General features: G+C 49.1%; 3 protein-coding genes across 10 annotated transcripts in view; all 3 read right to left on the bottom strand.

Annotated features, from left to right (window-relative positions):
* Nucleotides 1-7,315, bottom strand: part of nbeal1 (neurobeachin-like 1) — a 33,279-nt gene extending 25,964 nt beyond the window's left edge. For all 7 annotated transcript variants that reach the window (XM_084667664.1, XM_084667665.1, XM_084667668.1 and 4 more), the window contains exons 1-6: nt 7,067-7,315; nt 6,319-6,759; nt 1,831-1,922; nt 577-738; nt 355-436; nt 105-232 (exon numbers count right to left, since the gene is read on the bottom strand). In XM_084667664.1, the coding sequence (XP_084523790.1) occupies nt 105-232; nt 355-436; nt 577-738; nt 1,831-1,922; nt 6,319-6,369 (515 nt within the window). In that variant the 5' untranslated portion in view covers nt 6,370-6,759; nt 7,067-7,315. The remainder of the gene's footprint in view (nt 1-104; nt 233-354; nt 437-576; nt 739-1,830; nt 1,923-6,318; nt 6,760-7,066) is intronic.
* Nucleotides 7,316-7,535: 220 nt separating this feature from the next.
* On the bottom strand, nt 7,536-11,154 carry LOC146261023 (cyclic nucleotide-binding domain-containing protein 2-like). Of its 2 annotated transcripts, none has more exons than XM_084668156.1 (13): nt 11,078-11,154; nt 10,943-10,986; nt 10,522-10,737; nt 10,396-10,440; nt 10,132-10,295; nt 9,763-9,919; nt 9,531-9,682; nt 9,235-9,373; nt 9,067-9,148; nt 8,897-8,963; nt 8,636-8,750; nt 8,381-8,544; nt 7,536-8,287 (listed from the first exon to the last, which is right to left on the bottom strand). In XM_084668156.1, the coding sequence occupies exons 1-13, from the start codon at nt 11,094-11,096 to the stop codon at nt 8,116-8,118; spliced, it is 1,536 nt and encodes a 511-aa protein (XP_084524282.1). In that variant the 5' UTR covers nt 11,097-11,154; the 3' UTR covers nt 7,536-8,115. The 2 variants fall into 2 exon arrangements, with proteins under 2 accessions (XP_084524282.1, XP_084524283.1); XM_084668157.1 differs by having other exon boundaries at nt 10,943-10,971; nt 11,078-11,124.
* A 212-nt stretch (nt 11,155-11,366) lies between these two features.
* On the bottom strand, nt 11,367-17,188 carry stradb (STE20 related adaptor beta). The gene is made up of 13 exons (XM_084668677.1): nt 17,159-17,188; nt 16,389-16,462; nt 16,158-16,230; nt 15,504-15,584; nt 14,648-14,750; nt 14,386-14,507; nt 14,117-14,225; nt 13,866-13,989; nt 13,464-13,635; nt 13,207-13,311; nt 12,841-13,085; nt 12,652-12,694; nt 11,367-12,382 (listed from the first exon to the last, which is right to left on the bottom strand). The coding sequence occupies exons 3-13, from the start codon at nt 16,167-16,169 to the stop codon at nt 12,221-12,223; spliced, it is 1,278 nt and encodes a 425-aa protein (XP_084524803.1). The 5' UTR covers nt 16,170-16,230; nt 16,389-16,462; nt 17,159-17,188; the 3' UTR covers nt 11,367-12,220.
* Nucleotides 17,189-17,312: the final 124 nt, after the last annotated feature.

The following is a 17,312-nucleotide window of genomic DNA, read 5'->3' as shown; positions in this document are numbered from 1 at the left end:
AAAACACCCGAGTAGATGTAGCTGAAAGAGCCTTCAACGCTGCACACGTGTAGCTAGCTAGTTAGCATTAGCGGCTAGTTAGCATTAGCGGCTAGCTAGCGTACCCGAGGGTGCGATGCCTCCAGTTGCGGTAGGGGTCGTACAGGCTCTCACAGAAGGCCAGGGCGTGACGGACAAACTCCTCAGCCTGGGTCTGGTCAGCCATCTCCTTTTCCTTGGTCCTGCTCTTGAGCTGCAGGGAGAACACACACACACACAAATAAGGGAAATATATCCAATATACCTTACTGGGCAAGGATTACAGAATACCAAAATACAGCAGGGAGGATGGAAAGAACATTGACGTCTCCACACCTGCTGGATGTAGAGCGTCGTCATGGTGATGACGTGGTTGATGTAGGAGCAGGTGCCGACCTCCTCTACATTGGACAGGTTCCTGAGGGAAGAGAGACAGACATTCTAACGACACAGGGGGTCTGGTCTACCCAGCATCCTCACACCTCCCCATACTTCCCCAACATGCCCTCCTCCTCAGCCCCTGGTGGGCCCCTGGTGGGCACCTGGTGGAGGACTGACCTGCAGATCACGATGAGGAACTTGACCAGGAGCAGGGCCAGGTTCTGCTGCTCTGGCTCCAGGCCGTCGGAGGCCTTCTGGACACACTGCAGCAGCTGGTGACGCAGCACTTGCAGGATGTTGTCTGGGAGCATGGTCATCACTGGAGGCACCTCTTCCAGCCTGGATGCACACACACACACACACACAAACACACGCGCACACACACACAGTGAGTTATGCTCCATTCGATTTTTTAGCAAAGAGAGAAAGCTCAACAGAAGAAAAAAAGAGGCAGTCATGCATGATTGCTAGAAGCGGGCTTTTATGTCGGTGGGGACAAGTAGGTGTTTAGGACGGTGCGTGTGTGTTTTGACTGTGGAGGGGGACCTGTCAGGGCTGAGCCGAGCCAGATGAGCCTCACCAAATGGGGAGAGAGGCGTGACGGTGGGAAAGCTGGACAGCTGTGGCAGTGCTGGACGAGGGGGGGGGGGGGGGCTAGAGCGGGACAGAGCTGACCTAATGGGATTTAATCTGCTTTACCCTAGCACGGCACTTCACCCTCCCTCCCTCCCTCCCTCCGATCCCACACACTTTTATCTTACGTAACGTCATGTGACTGACCGTTGCGGGCTTTATGAGGCTGGTCATGTGACCACAGCTGGGACTTTGCAGAGCGCAGCGTGGCATGTCTTTCTAGCGTCCTCTCTGTCAGGGATGCACAGACTCTCTCCCTCTCTTCCTTTCTCTCTCCCCCCTTCTCTCTCTCTCTCCCCCCCTCTCTCTCCCCCCCCCCCCTCTCTCTCTCTCTCTCTCCCCCCCCCCTCTCTCTCTCTCCCCCCCTCTCTCTCTATCTCTCTCTCTCCCCCCTCTCTCTCTCTCCCCCCTCTCTCTCTCTATCTCTCTCTCTCTCCCCCCTCTCTCTCTCTATCTCTCTATCTCTCCCCCCTCTCTCTTTCTCTCTCTCTCTCCTCTCCACGCTGTCAAAGACAGAAAGCAGCTATGCAAAAGGACACACACACGCACCAGCACACTCACATGTGCTCCATCACACACGTTTACACAACGCCAGAAGAGGCATCCTTGCCTCTCACTTGCATCACAAACCTGACCTCAGCACTCGAGCATCCTGCAAAGCTATGTTAGGCACAGATGCGACACACATGCGGACACACGCACACTGTCACACATCTCGATAATCCACATTGTCGCAGTCCAGCGGGGAAACAGAGGGCTGAGTGGAGCTCGTGTGTTTCTGCGGAGGAACCGTCTTACCTGGAAGGTGGCTTCTCGAAGTCCACGTCCAGGCATCTCTCATAGGAGCTGATGAAGGTCTCCAGCCACAGCTTCAGGTAGTCTGGGTCCCTCTGGTAGACAGAGAGAGAAAAGAGAACGAGAGATAGAGGGGGAAGAATAAAGGGAATTAAAGGAGGATACGTTTGTTGATTGATTGTATCGTAAGAAAGTTACGTCTCAGTCTATGATTATGAATTATGAAGCCAAGCATCTTGACTCTCCTGGCCCCCACTTCCTGTCAAACCGCACGGTCACAGCACAACCCCCACAAACAAAGGTCACGGTGGACTGAGGCCACGCTGCCCAGCACAGTCCTGCCACCACCGCCCTCCTCAGACAAGCGTGGAGGGAGAGAGAGCGCACCTGACTGGGAACCGGCTTGTCCGCATTACTCTACCCCCCCACCACCCCCACCCCCCCAGGGAGGGGAGCCAGCAGCTGGCCAGCAGGCATTCAACGCTTCTGGGAACAATGCCTGGGACCAGGGGGGAGAGAAACAGGAACGGGGGGGGGGGTTGGATGCCTGGAGCTTCTGACATAGCAGCGTCGAGGGCCTGTCCTCAGTCAATAGCAGCCATACCACTGGTTCTGACAGCCATCCTCAACACATCCACACACACACTGTGCCCTCCTCTCAGAATGCCAGTCATCTGCCCTTCTCTAATCTCCCAGCACTTAGCCCTGGCTGGGGGGATTCCGCCCTCGTCCCTGGAGACTGATTCAGGTCAAGAAGAGCTGAGAAAACAGGCAGAGCGGATTACTGTATTATTGAGCTATTATGTTGATTATCATCGCAGGGCAATAGCCTGAGTTGGCTGATACTGTGGTCGTCAGACCATGCTGTTTTGACAGAACACGGAGTAGTTCTAGAGTCAGAGTTAAGTTCAGGTTCTAATGTCAGGGTGGCTCCAGCCAGGGCTGAACTATGTGGTGCAGAACAGTGAGGCTGCGCATGCTGGCTCGGGGGCTAGGAGGCTACTGCCTGCGTGTCACAGTGGGAATCATCCAGAACAGGAAGCAAACTCTCGAGAATTCCAAGTGAGGTCTTCAAAACAGACTGTACGTGTATGTGTGTGTGAGGTCCAAGGAAGAGGGAAGCTATCGACTTCCTCCCACTGGAGAGCCATAGTCACTCTCCCTCTCAGCACTCAGAAGCCTTCTTCTCTAGTCTCCCTTGCGGTGTCACACAGTTCGTCCTCTATGGAGAGTCATGTGTCACAACGACGCGAAGATAGAGGGAGCAGACCTACACAATCTCTCTCAAGTGAGCGGGCCCTGTTTGTGCCCTGGCCCTATTGCTCTGTCCCTAGGAGTGGGGGAGTGGGGGAGAATGCCCTCATTCACTGGGCAGCCTTGGAGGACAGATGCCCATTGAGGACTGGGAAGGGCCAGGGAGGAACACACCCTGCTCTGAATGTGGCTCTGTTTATTTTTGGGCAGTGCTGCTGACCTAACACACACACACACACACATACAAGGGAATCATCTCAACTCGAAATCACCACGCTTGACTCAACAGGCATCGCCCTTTCCGTTTGACTGTATCGCAGAAACTCAGAAATGACTGTGAGGGTTGGAGCTAAGTATGTTGATAAGCTGGTTTTGGGGGTTGATCTGAAACAGAACTGATCATCCCTCCTCGTGACGTCAGACCCTTGTACTAACTCCCCCCTGGCTCTCATAACACCCTGACATCCCTTTGACCTCAAGGTCTTAACCAGCAAACCAAGGTAAGGGCGTTCGTCCTCCAGCTCCATGGAGACACACCGAGAGAGGGCCGAGTCCTGCAGGTTTTTCGAAACCCCCCCGGCCCAGAGACAGGCGTGGCCGGCTTGGTGACCGAGTTCCACTGCGACAGGAAGTGCTGGCAGACGCCGCGTGACCACAGCATCTAAAGAGGGTCATTCAGTCAGCTGCCGTTCTGCCAAGCCGTTGCCACGGCAGTCCAGTAGAGCCACGATCACCTCCTTCTTTTTCGACACTCCTCGTCTAGTCTCCTGTCCTGAGCCGGGATTGGCTATGATGTCATTGCCCGGTCTGTATTTATAGTGCACTTGTGGGAGGGGCTAAACCACACAAGGCATGGCTGATTCCGAATCTTTATGACATCACTGTGTTTTCCCTAGTGTTATTCATAGCAGAGAGAGGAGCGAGACGAAAAGAAAAAAAAACATGAGAGAGGAATATGAAAGACAAAAAAGGAGAGGGGATATTGCAGCCCAAAGGAACAAACTTTTCCAGCGAAACAGAGTGAGAGTGCGCTTCTCTCCCTCTGTGCGAGCATCTTCAGATTAGACCGGTTTGCCGGGAAACAGGGAGCAGGGCCGGAAAAAGTCCCGGCTAATCTACTTGAGTAAATAAGTGAAACCACAGCTCTCTTTCTCTCCTCCCCAGTCCCAGCCACTCCTGACTGTTGCCCTCTCATACACTCTCCTAATCACTGGGTTGGTTTTTATAGCAGGGCCAAATGACAATGTAATCTCGGAGCGGTTCAGTCATTCTGTGAATCGGGAAACGATGATCTGGCCCAACGTATCCGGACCAGTACCCCCTCACTCTGAGTAGGAGCGGATCAGCTGCCGAATGCATCTTCCGGACAACATATCATGAGCAGAGGCTGAGCCAATCACATGGTCGCGTCAACGGTTCTGTCGGCGCTACCGAGGCATACTGTCATGCTGTTGAGAACAAGAGGGATGTCCTTGACGCTGCAGAGCCTGTAGCCAGGGAGGAGGAGGGGCAGACAGTGTTGTGATGTTGTGCTGTGCTGCTGTTGTGCTGGAAACAACGCAGCGTGGTTGGCTTAGGGACAGCCTGCTACCTCCAGCTGACGACAAGAGCCGAGGAGGGGGTAAGCGGATCCTTATGTAACCGTCTTAACGATTGTCTGTGACCTCTCACCCCCCACCCCCACACACACCCGCGGTGAGTGGAAGACGCCGGACGTGTTCAGGGCCTGCTTTTCCTGGGGTTTCCCTTTTTCCACAGAGAAGGAAGAGAAGACATTCCATTTGGGTGATTACCTATAACCCGTCCATTCGCAATGTGATGTGCCAAGACAGGTCTGAGGTTAGACTAACCTGTGTGTGTGTGTCAGAACTCGAAAGCGGCCTGCTGCCACAAACATGGCCTCGCGGAGCTGGCCAAACAAGTTTTCCGAGCACTGCTCACCACACTTCCTGAAACCTTCAACTGAAAAAGGTCTCACTCCGCCTGGCGTGCCATTGTCAACCTCTGGCCTCGTGATGTTGACAGCTCACCCGCGGGGGTTAATCATTACAGTCATCAACCGTTCACTCTCCCAAAGATGAGTGGGCGAACGACAACAGCAACCGGGATGAGAGCGGTACTGGAGGTCACCCTGCCTGGGCACCAATAACCTGTGACATTGTTGTGTGTGTGTGTGTGTGTGTGTGGTGGTGGAGGGGGGTTCCTCAGAGGTCGTGTGGGGGAGATGGGCCTCCCATCCAAACATTCCTGAGCTGAATCTGCACACGTGACTACGAGGTCTCCTTACTTCAAATGCATCCTGGCAACCTGCTCTCTCTTTCTCTCTCCAAAACACACAAACAGGACGAACCCCCCCCCCCCCAAACAAAATGGGCTATGCTAAATACTCTAATAATTTGGGTAAACGTACTACAGTCTTTCGACAGCTGTGAGAATTATAGGTATGCCTTGGGGAGTCAGTGTGACTAACCTATATACACTCCATGCAAATACACACTCAGAGTAACACAAAGCCACTGTGTATACCCTATGCAATGACTGGCATTTTAACAAGAGATTGCCAGAAGTATGTGCAAGCAAAGGGGTGTTTACACCCTACTGCTATATCCCACAACCCTAAGACACTACCTGTGGTATTACATTGTTTTGAACACTTATCAGCAGTTGAGAGTGTGAAATATAAAGCTTTTGGTACGCCATAAACACTTCATTTGTGTAGGATCATGTTGGCTAAACATTGGGGTGATTCATGCCTGTGTATTGTACGCAAACAGCCTTGTCCTCATGAGGTGGATTTTGGAGAGGGCTGTTTTAGAGGGGGATTAATGTGGGAAATGTGTGTGACTGCAGATGAGACTCACGTGAGGAGAGGCTTAGGCGGGGGGATTTGATTGGTCAATAGAATATTGAACATGCTCACCGCTAAGTGAATTAAACCCTAGTATGTTTATGAACAGCTGACTCAAGGCTGGTGTGGATTGTACTCTGGCTACTGTTCTCCAACATGGTCTAGTAAAGAATGCATTTGAATAGTGTGCTCTATCGACAGTAGATCACAGTATCGTCGGCGCAGAAAAACAAACATACAGCATTTAACTCGTCTCCATCTCCCCAGTCGTACGCACCTGCTGTTAGTGTTGGACTAACAGAACACAGAAATAATGACATCCATTACGTCACCTCATCACGATCCCTTACTGGTGCCCAAATGCCAAAGCATTCGAAAATAATATTCACCTTGTTGCAATACAGCATCCACACCTCGTACAATCTTTCGTTTGATGCCATTCTGCCCGATGCGTGGTGGGCTTCCACAGCATAGGCTGTTTTGCCTTTTTACAGAGGTCAGTTCTCCGCATTCTTCATAGCTGCTCGATCTTCTACGGCTCACATCGCTCGTGATCTTTACTATTTGGAATGTAGAAAAATACCACTATCCTTCCGATCGAAAAATTGCCTTTGTACAGGGAAAGGGGTGGTTATATGCCTTTAAAAGAATCCCGTTGCAGTGTTGATAAACAGAACTTCCTAATGTTATTCCGTCGTAAATGATGCATCCCAGGATGAGTCGATCATAGTCAGGCTCGTCTTTCGTGTGGGTTTCTCCAATACACAGGAACTGCACTTCGTCCTCCAGTCAGGAGTGCCACTTTGACTCTTCCTCTCTGCTCCCGTAGGCTGTCGACAGAACGTGTAATAAGCACAAGACAATGTACACACATTACTCTCATGCTGGAAATACGTCTAGCTACTTATTAAAGACTAGCGCCACTAGCTTTAAAGTCTAGCTGGTCTGTAGGCTACAGCAGCCAGATCAGCCCACTTGCCTTAGCAGACTGGCAAGAAAACCCACCCACTAAATGAAACGCATACCCTTTTTTTTCTTATCAAACTGCTAGAAAATATGTATATAAAGCGATAAGTTTTCGACCACCAAGAGGTCACTAGAAAATGTATAGCTAACTGTTAAGAAGAATTGTCTTACCAGGCTCGTGTCTGTCAGAATGACAAATTCTCCTCTCCTTCTCATGTGACACACAACGCATTCGTAGATTTGCTTGACCCAGCCCAGTGACAACAATTCAAAGAACTAATCTACTTCTCAAGTTGCACAATAACAAAATGTTACAACTTTTATATACACCAAGTGTAAGACCACCTGAGACAACAATCCACTCCTGAACCGAGATGGAAATAAACAACTCACTCTGACGTTAGGAGTCTAGTGACAGTCTTCGTGGCTGTGACAGTCGTGAATACAGTCCAGTCAACCTAAATCCTCAACGATTTAAAAATAAAAGTCTCTCAAATAATAATTTTGTTGAATGTGTATGCCATTGTTGCATCGCAACTAAATCAAACGAAATGGTAATGTTTACTCAACTGTAATGTATGATAAAACAGCCATGTATAACTAGATATAAAGACATAGACTTGTGTTAAATAATGCTTCAGTTTTATTTTGAAATGCAAATCGGCATGAAGACACATTTTCTTTTTTTTCTGAGGTACAATGCTGCTGCTTTAACAAATAGATTTTAAACTTAGCAGGTCACAACTTTGTGACAGTTGTTCTGGTAGTGACTTTTAACCTGGAACGTTGCTTTATTTTATGAGAGTATATATGTGCACGATCTTGAGGCTATGAAGTTGGTTGTAGTTTAGTTGTTGGGCTGCAGGTTTTACGACCGTTATTGTTCCTTTACGTTGCCGATGTGGAGCACGGGTCGTTAAGGGCGGGGCTTGGTTGCGAAGGACCCCAGCCCAAGTTTGGTCGTCACTTGACTGACACCACTTAATATACAGACTATTAATTACGTTATTCCCTTAAATTAGTCAGATTTCATACAAGTAGTGTGAAACAATATATCCATTCTATGCTTAGCTGTTCGTCCATTCTTTATGCTCAATATTTTGTCTTTCGCAATTAAATCACATTGCACCCAAAATATAACCCATGGTAGACAGGCTTTACCAAGAAATGCATTCAAATTAACAAAACATCAAAACTGATTGTGTGGAGAGTGGCCCAGGCTAACTGGTTGTGTGCTTCTTCTGCTGGTGGAACCGAGGGGGACCAGCGCCAGCCTGCTGGGGTTTAGATGCCTTTGGCTCCCCCTGGTGGGGTAGTAGGTCCTGCATAACGCCGTTCTTGAAATCCTTCCAGTGACCACGCTCCATGAAAAAGGTGCAGAGCTCCTCATCACTGTAAGCGCAAAGATCCACACGCTTGACTGCATGTTTCTGGCAGAACGGTGCGCTGCCGTTTCTGTGATGGCAGGAATGCGTCGTCTCTCACCTCGGGTAGGTCTTCTGAAGAGCCTCCAGTTTTTTCAGGGTGGTGTCATCCACATGCTCATCAAAGCGTGTCTTCTCCATTCGCAGGATCTCCACACTGCGACTAACTAGAACGAACCTGCGGCAGTCTCTCTGCTTCTGGGGCATCAGGTACTGATTCAAGCCCTACTCCACACACACACACACACACACAAGATATGTCATGCTATAAATCGACCAGATTTTCTCCAAATGTTCCTGAGACAATGCATCTTACAAATGTGCTGCCCTGGCAGAGGTTGTCAACAAGGAAACAAGCAACTTTAGGCACATCCTCTGGGAGGCCTCTGGAGGGAGATGGGAAGTTTTTCATGACTGTGTTGTCGGAGAGGCTGAGGAACAAGAAGAGAAACAAAAGCATCGTATATCTCCCTTTCAGCTGTGGAAAAAAGCTCTGTGAAAGATCTGATTAGCTCAGAGCACGGGAGGGCAGAGGGCACCGGGCACCGTGGGTTCCCAGGATGGAGTAGGATGTTACCACTGCTGCGTCTGTACGTCCTTAGGGTGGCCAGGCCGTCGGTTACATTTAGCTTGGTTCTCGCGCACTGCAGTTCTCAAAGGGAAAATCAATTAGCTCTCTTCCTGTTGACCATTTGTCAATGTGTCTTCCCGTCAGTGTGTGTGTGTGTGTGTGTTCCATTTCCATACTTGTCTGTTGGTGCTGTTTGAGAAGCTGTCTGTAGGTACTGCAGGACTTGAGATCCACCATTCTCAGCACATCACACTGGCCCTTAAACAGGTAGCACAACACTACAATACCTCTCCCATAGATACTATATGAATACAATACTTGACTGCAAATAACTCCTCTATTACCTTGCCAATGAAAATGATGTCGCCCAAGTCATTAGTGTCCTTGACAATCACACGACCATAACGGATCTGTTGTGTTTTGGAGTGGTCTGCCATCATCTCAATGAGAGAGGATGACCAGGAAGACACAAGCTCGACTGACCTGTTTGTGTGTGTGTGTGTGTGTTTGTGTGTGTGTAAAAGAGCAATAGCATCAGATGGAAAGACAAATGAACGAGAGCAAAAGTGCCTTTGAAACAAATTGCCTAACTCGTGCCCTATAAATATTCGACAACTCCTCATGGCTCGTTCGCCCGAACCTGAAGTAGCTGAAGCGATAGTCAAACTCCCTCTTGAGCTCCACGTCCATTTTGTTCGCAAAGAAGTCCTCCTTGTCGATCACCATGAGCTCCGTCTCCTCCATGCACACCACCGTGGCGTTCCTCCTCAGGCCTTTGATCAAGGCCACGTCCTAAAACGTGCATCCCGTTAAGCTCAATCCACGGCTGAGACCAGAGCGACACCGCCACAGGATTCGTTGTGACATCTCACCCCAAAGCTCATGCCCTTCCTTATCAGTATGGGCTCCTTGGTCAAGAAGGCACTGGTGCCGTCCTTGTCTTTGGTGACGGCCAGCAGGCCGGTGAAGATGAAGTAGAAGCTCTGTCCAAGATGGCCAATCCTGATCACCACCCTGCTGCGCTCCAGCCTGCAGGAACACACATGGCCGAATGACTTTCACTGGAAAGGAGAGAGGAGGGAAGAGAAGAGGAAAGGAGAGGACAGAGAAAAGATAATAGAACAAAGGACATGAGAAGAGGCGGGGGTAAAAAAGATCAAAGGAAAACAGAAGAGAAGAAAAAAAAATGGAAGAGATGAGCACACGAACGCGTGTGCTCCAGTGGTGTGACCAGGCCAGACCTCTGGTAGCGGACCACCCTGGCCAGGAGAAGCTGCAGGGTGACGCTGTAGCGCCTGTAGAACTCCAACTCGCTCAGCATGTTGTGCAGCAGAGACACCTCGGCAACAGTACGGTGTTCCGGGGGCTTCCGCATGATCTCCACCAGCCTGACTGGAATCCTGTCCTGGAGGGGCCCAGACCCAACACACAGTAGAGACATCAGGGCAGTCACAGGAGCGACATGGCTGTGCTTAAGAAGTGCTTCTTCTCAGGCCAAACTGTACCTCTTTCACTTTGAAGTGGTTCAGGTCAAAAACAAGGTTTTTACCCTGCAGATAAAGACATGAACTTGTTACATGAACGTTCACCATCCCCTGAGACCCTTGACTGACGCCCACACACACACACACCGTTCCTATGGACGGTCGATTGGTGAGGCTGTCAAAGAAGCTGAACTCCATGTTGTAGCGGAAGTTGGAGTGCGCCATGAAGTAGCGACACACGCGGCACATGAGGAGGATGGTCCTCACTGCACGCTTGAAGCGCATCAGGTTGGGGCCCTGAGCGTGGGGGGACTGGCGGGACGCTGGCTTCCCCGCATGCTGGAACCGTGTGAAACCTGTCGGCTGGGTAGGACGGAAGGATTGAGGGAGGAAAGATAACCACATAAGCTACCTGCTTTACTACCAAGCCCCAAAATACACACTTCTTTGTCATTTTGTAGGTCAGGGATGAGCTACAAAGTTTTTGGATATAAAGCTCATTTGAGCTGATTGTGTGAATGACTGTGTGCATGTGTGCATATCCAAGGAGAGTTGACCTCAGCTTTACCTCATCTTGGTTCTCTTGCTGGGGGGTTTCTGCAAACTCAGACACTAATTAATGATGGTAACAATATGAAACACATCTGTCTCCAGATGTAAATAACTAGCATTCACTAAAGAATGGTTCCCTTGAAGGTCTTACCTTGAGGAGAGTTCTCCATAGTGCAATGATATACAGTACAGCTCTTCAGTCAAATCAAAACAAATCTGGAATCCAACATTCTACAAGAGTCTATGACGTCACTAACTAATTTGTAAGGGCAACAGCAGTAAACTGTTGATAAGGCGGTACCAACAACGCCTGATGATGTCACCTAAAACTAAGTGTTTCCACTAAGTGTTCTTATTTCCTACGTATTGCGTGTTATTACTGACATTTCACACACTTCTCAAATCAGAGGAAAAGGGTTCTTTAAATCAAACACCAATAATTATAGAAATATAATGAATATACTGTATTTACAATGCTGCTTCTAAGGCTCATAAAGCTAACATGTTTGATATGTACTCATACACAGTATAACCACAGTCACAGATCAACATTGTCATGGACATTACACAGGTTTCAGTACAAATAATACATGTTCAGTCCCATACATGAATTACTAAGAGGCAGTGTTGGATAGGTTGGTCACAAAGCACAGTATGGTAGTGTTCTTATCTAGGAGAACAGGCGTGTCACTGGTACCAAGGAGAGGGAGAGTATCTTTACCTTAGGAAGAACGTATTGTACATATAATACTCACGTTTAACATATCAGCCCTCGTGTCTGCATTTCTTCTTTTAATCAAACCCTTTTTCTCCCCTCCCCCGTTAACTCCCTCCCCTAACTCTCAAGGTACCCCACTTTCACAGTCTTATAACACATCATGTTTCACATTACACGTTGTTATTCAGATATGCGCAGGGAGTGTTTATTAAGAGTCCAGTGATTGGTTTTCTTCCTCTAAGGGGGGTGTGTCCCACCAGGTGATTATTGTTTTCATCATTGTTATTGATTGGCAGACATGCCCCCTGGCACGGAGATCCTCATTGGACGATCCAGGCAGAGCTGGATCTTGTTTCCAGTGCTCCTCGTCACCCTGGCAATCCAAACAGTATATCTGTGTTTCAAAACAAATACAAAAAAACTACAAAACTAGTAGAAAGGCTCAGAGTGGTGGGTATACGGTCAGTTTTAAACACAGTAGAAAGGTTTGGGCTCGCTGTTTTTGATTGTCTTGACATAGGCTCAGTTATCAGGTGTCAGAGACTTCCGGAAGGGGGATGGGGGTCCTGCTGGCATTTAGGAGAAATCCCACACCCCTTCTGTGGGGTCGGTTGTGGGGACGGTCGGGGTGTGGCAGGATGGGGTGGGGGGGCAGGAGACTGGGGGCTCGTCCGGGCTGGAGAGGGGCACGGCGGGGTACATGAGACTGAGGAAGGAGTCACGGGTATGCCTCTTCACCTGCACACAGGAAACAGAGAGCCAGGAGAGAGTTTGAATAAAACAGGTTCCAGTGACACAACAGAGAGAGAGAGAGAGAGAGAGAGAGAGAGAGAGAGAGAGAGAGAGAGAGAGAGAGAGAGAGAGAGAGAGAGAGAGAGAGAGAGAGAGAGAGAGAGAGAGAGAGAAAGAGACAGAGAGACAGAGAGACAGAGAGACAGAGAGAGAGAGAGAGAGAGAGAGAGAGAGAGAGAGAGAGAGAGAGAGAAAGTGTATGTGGTGAGACCCACCTGCTTGAAGAAGGCATGGGACAACAGTGCGGAGGCAGAGGGTCTATGGAACACAAAAACACCACACACACAAATCATATATGGGCTTGGAACTGTCACATAAAACAGTACTGTCGATCAGTATAATTCCATGGGTCTGAGCGTGTGTGTTTCTGTGCATCTCTGTGTGTGTGTGTGTGCCAAGCTTACCTGCGTTCAGGCTGCTGCTGCAGACACAGCTGAACCAGGTTGTGCAGTGTGGCTGAGTGGTTCTTGGGCGCAGGGCTCTGGGGTCTCTCTGGGGCCGTGCGGGTCAGGCTACCCGTGGCGACGCTCTCCCCGATACCAGAGTCCACCCCGGAGCGGGACACCTTCAGTCCCCCCAGCTCCCCCAGGGGGAAGGGAGCCACGTCCAGCAGACAGCAGTGGGACCCCCTCAGCTTCTGGAGCAACATCTGAGCCCCCGACACACATCTATCAGACGGGTTCGAACCAAGCTGCTATACTACTTTGGCAAGGCCTTCATTCAGTCGGGATCGAATGCTATCATATCATACGATTGGCTGGTATCATTACCTGAGTTGGGGGCATGTCCTGGAATGGCACCCTGCCACTCACCAGCTCACAGACCACGATGCCCAGACTGTAGATGTCTGACTTCACCCCGTAACCATGGAGATCCTGGGGGGGGAGGAGGGGGGGGGGCGAGTGTGAGGGTGAGGACGGCATGCGGGAGAGGTCAGTCCTCATCGTACTCTCGCTGTACAAGACAAAGTCCCCTTCGCGAAAAAAGGTCAAACGAAGCGGCACGGAGCCGTCGCGCTGTTACAGACCTGTCTGAGCAGCTCCGGGCTGAGCCAGGGCAGCAGGGCGGGGCTGTGGTGAGGCATGTCGAACACGGCCCGCACCCTCTTCCCATCCCGCATCATACTGTAAACACTGTGCAGCCCCGAGAGGTAGACACGCCCCTCACCAGACAGCAGGATGTGACTGGCCTTCAAGCCTCTGAGAGACAGAGAAAGACGGGGGGGGGGGGGGGGGATTATGCACTTCTTAACAACTCCTGTGTAATGCATTGTATTCATTTAATAGAAGCTTTTATCCAAAGTGACATGGGGGCGGGGGGGAGATTTTATCCTGCAACCTCATTATCTGTAGGCCAATCTCATTACCGCTGAGCTGTACCCATGCCATGTGTCTCTCTAACTGGGCCATTGCTCGCTGCCTGCGCTCACCTGTGGACGTAACCCATGTGGTGCATGTACTCCAGAGCCTTCAGGACTCCGTAGAGGAGGTACGCTATCAGGGACTCACTCATCCCATCAGGGAAGCATGTCCTCAGCAGCGCGTCTGCAGAACCTGAGAGAGACAGAGAATGGGAGAGAGAGACAGAGACAGAGAGAGAGACAGAGAGAGAGAGAAGAGCCGTAAAGGAGACGGTTGATGAGAGGAGCAGGAGCGTGACAGAGCAGGAGCAGAGACTGACCGTAGCTCATGAGCGGTGTGAGGACCCAGAGCTGACAGCAGGAGCTGAAGACCAGGCGCGAGGTCAGCAGGTTGGGGTGGCGGAACAGTCTGGAGAGAAGCACCTCGTTCTGAGGAAAGATCAAAGGGGTTGGTGTCACACTGTCGAATTTGAAGAACAGGCCGTGTGGATTAACAGTACAGCTGGACTGATTTTTTTTTAAATTGCAAATATATTGTTTTAGGTTTGCTTTCAAATGTGTCTGACCCTAGAAGTTCCTACATACTCACCATCAGCTGCAGGAGTTCATCCTCGGTACACTCGTCCAGGTTGGTGTGCTTGACTGCCACCAGCTGGCCGGAGGGGGTGTGGCGTGCCATACTAACCTGGCTCATGTTATTGAAGCCTTTCCCTGCAGACATGTTAAGTTGGAAAATACTAGGTTCACTACAAGTAAATATAAATGATAGCTGGTGTACTAAGAGAGAGAACAGGTTTGTATTGCACCAGCCAGTGAGATGTGCTGTGGTGACAAGAGACTTGGGTTCCCACCGAGTTCGGACAGCATTTGATAGTGGGAGGGTTCAGCAGAGAGGCCTGTGAGGTCATCGCAGCCTGTGGCCACAGTGACAGTGCAGTCTGAGACATCAGAGCTCTGTGAAGTAACACACACACACTCTTACCGCACCGTCATGAAGCCACAAACACAGCCTCCGTGTCTTCAATATTTACTGGGATATTGCATACAGAAAGAGCTACATTGAAGCTACAGTTATTATGTTTTCAGCAGTGAAAAGAGATGATTGGCAGGTTTACAAATGAGACTAGATGAGTGTGTCTTTTGGACTTTTAGACTATAGCCACCCACTTGAATGGGTGGGTGGGTGTAACTCCGAGGTAGAACATTTCAGAAGAAGAGGTCACAGGTTAGCTGCACGTAGCTTTGGCACCTGCTAAACGAATACATGACTATTGGTGTTGTGACGACTGAGGTGAGATATCTGTGTCTGCCAGTGGATGGCGCTGTGGCACTGATGACAAAAAAGAAGGTGATGTTGAGGACACTCCTGTGATGACGGGTGTTGAGGTTGGGGAGGCTGTGGGATGTGAAGGGGGTTGGGATGTGAAGGGGACTGACTGCGGTAGATTGCTCCAGGGTCAGCTGACGAAGCGGCTTTCTAAAAAGAATGCTGTTGTGCAGCATGAATGCAATTTAGGCTTGCTGGAATGAGATGATGTTGTCAGCAACAATGACCATGTTGTAGTTTAAGACAAAAGGTCCATCCTTCCCCCCCGATGAAGCCCTGAATGGTTCAGTCCTGTTGACCTCTACCATAGTGTTGGCCACACCAGCCCATAAACGAAGAGAAAAGGGGGTCTTGCTAAGTGGACACAGCACTGTACTGACCAGGAATTGATGGCTGATGTCCTCATACTGGTCCTCTAAGCTGATTGGCCGGACCTGAGAGTGGGAGATGCAGGAGCAGTCCTGAGGGAGAGGGGGAGGAGGGGTGAGACATGCCCAAAAGAGGAGGGTGGGAGAGAGGGATGGGGCACTTCAGCTCCCCATGGGGAGGAAAGAGGAGCCCAGTACCCACAGATGAAACAGGAGAGTGAGAGAGGTGCTGGTTGAAAGCAGGACGAGAACACAGCAGAAAAACTGAATGTGGTTTGTGAAACAAGGATGGGGAGGCACTTTGTAAACAATGACAGCGCTGTGTCTGTGTGGATGCAGAGTGGATGGGACAGGAACGACAGGGTGATGTCTGGTACTGATGGATAAGGGATTAGCCACACTCATGATTTCCCAACAGATAGATTAAAATGTAGTTGGATCCATATTCCCGGCAGCTGATAATAAAATACGGCTAATTATAACACAGACAGTGTTATATGGACACGACCGGCTAATGATAAAACGGGTTTAGACTATACACAGTTCGAATGCAGTTGCAATCTTCTTGGAGGCCGGCTAAAATCAGCAATTTTTATAAAGCATAATCTCCTCGTCATCTTGAACCACTATCCAAATTCCATGCTGAGCAAATAATAAAATCCTTACCAAGAAAGACATGGAGTCCTCTTTGCGGGGGTAGCGCTTCAAGAGAGGGCATTTATCCCTTCCACGACACGCGCTAGAAAATGATCAAGTCAGAAAAAGAGCAAACAAATAAAGACATTGTAACGTGTAATACCAGCTCTGGTAGTGTTTCGTGTATTAAAATCTCTTTAAGCATTTCCAGGACAACGATCCCCCCATCAGCGGTTTAGCACTCGTGCGCAGTGTAACTACCTGGTACCGTCTCGGGTTCCACTCAACTGGCATCCGACATCAAAACCCCCCAAAAACGATCCTCCACCGACTCACTACGGAAAAAAATTCGGATGCTCAGATCTCATTTAATTGTGTACCAAATGTGTCTGACTCTTGCAACACAATTCATGTTGCTTTAAAGATGTGTTCTAGTCAAGTCCTGCGCAAAGCGGGCAAGCCAACTGCAAATAGTCTATTTACTGCAAATAACGTCCGACAGAGAAGGAGACTTTGAGGGCAGAGTCGTTATTTCAAGGACAGACTTAAAGCCATATGGGACGTGGACGGAGATTGCTTTATTAGGCGTTGGGAACTTGTAGACTAACCTGCAGAACAAATTTAATTTCTGACGACATTTCAAGATTAGTCAAACAATATTCTAAATGCCAAGGGAGCTCACCGTACAGACCACCAGGAAAACGTAACCATTTATTCAGTATGCAGCGATTTTTAAATCAAGAATGACATTTTATTAATACTCATCTCCTAATCCAAGCCACACAAAACACGCCAAACAGTAACAGAAAAACAGTCCCAAATTTTGGCTAAATAAAGTTTTGAGTAGCCAGAAGTATAATGACAACGTAATTATATTCAGGTCCTAAAACTTAGTTTATTCAAAAATAATCGTTACAGACTATTTTGTTATGAGCAGAACCTATAGAATGTTTGCCTTTCAGTTCGTTTAGGCGTCTGATTTATAGTAAAAGTACATAAACGTAAAAATTGCAACAACATACTGCACCCACATTTTGCTCCACTCCCAGCTGTTTTGACGTACTAACGTAGCTGAGAAGGAACGAGAGTAAAAGTCTGGATTTTAAGAATACATTTTTTAAATCCGTAAAATATTTTACTCGTGACTTTTATGTCGCTTTCATAATGCAGTAGTTGATTCATCTA

The sequence above is a fragment of the Hypomesus nipponensis genome, chromosome 12 (assembly GCF_054491055.1).
Source record: "Hypomesus nipponensis isolate SF chromosome 12, ASM5449105v1, whole genome shotgun sequence".
Classification (NCBI taxonomy): Eukaryota; Metazoa; Chordata; class Actinopteri; order Osmeriformes; family Osmeridae; genus Hypomesus; species Hypomesus nipponensis.
This window is presented reverse-complemented; position numbering and strand designations above follow the sequence as displayed.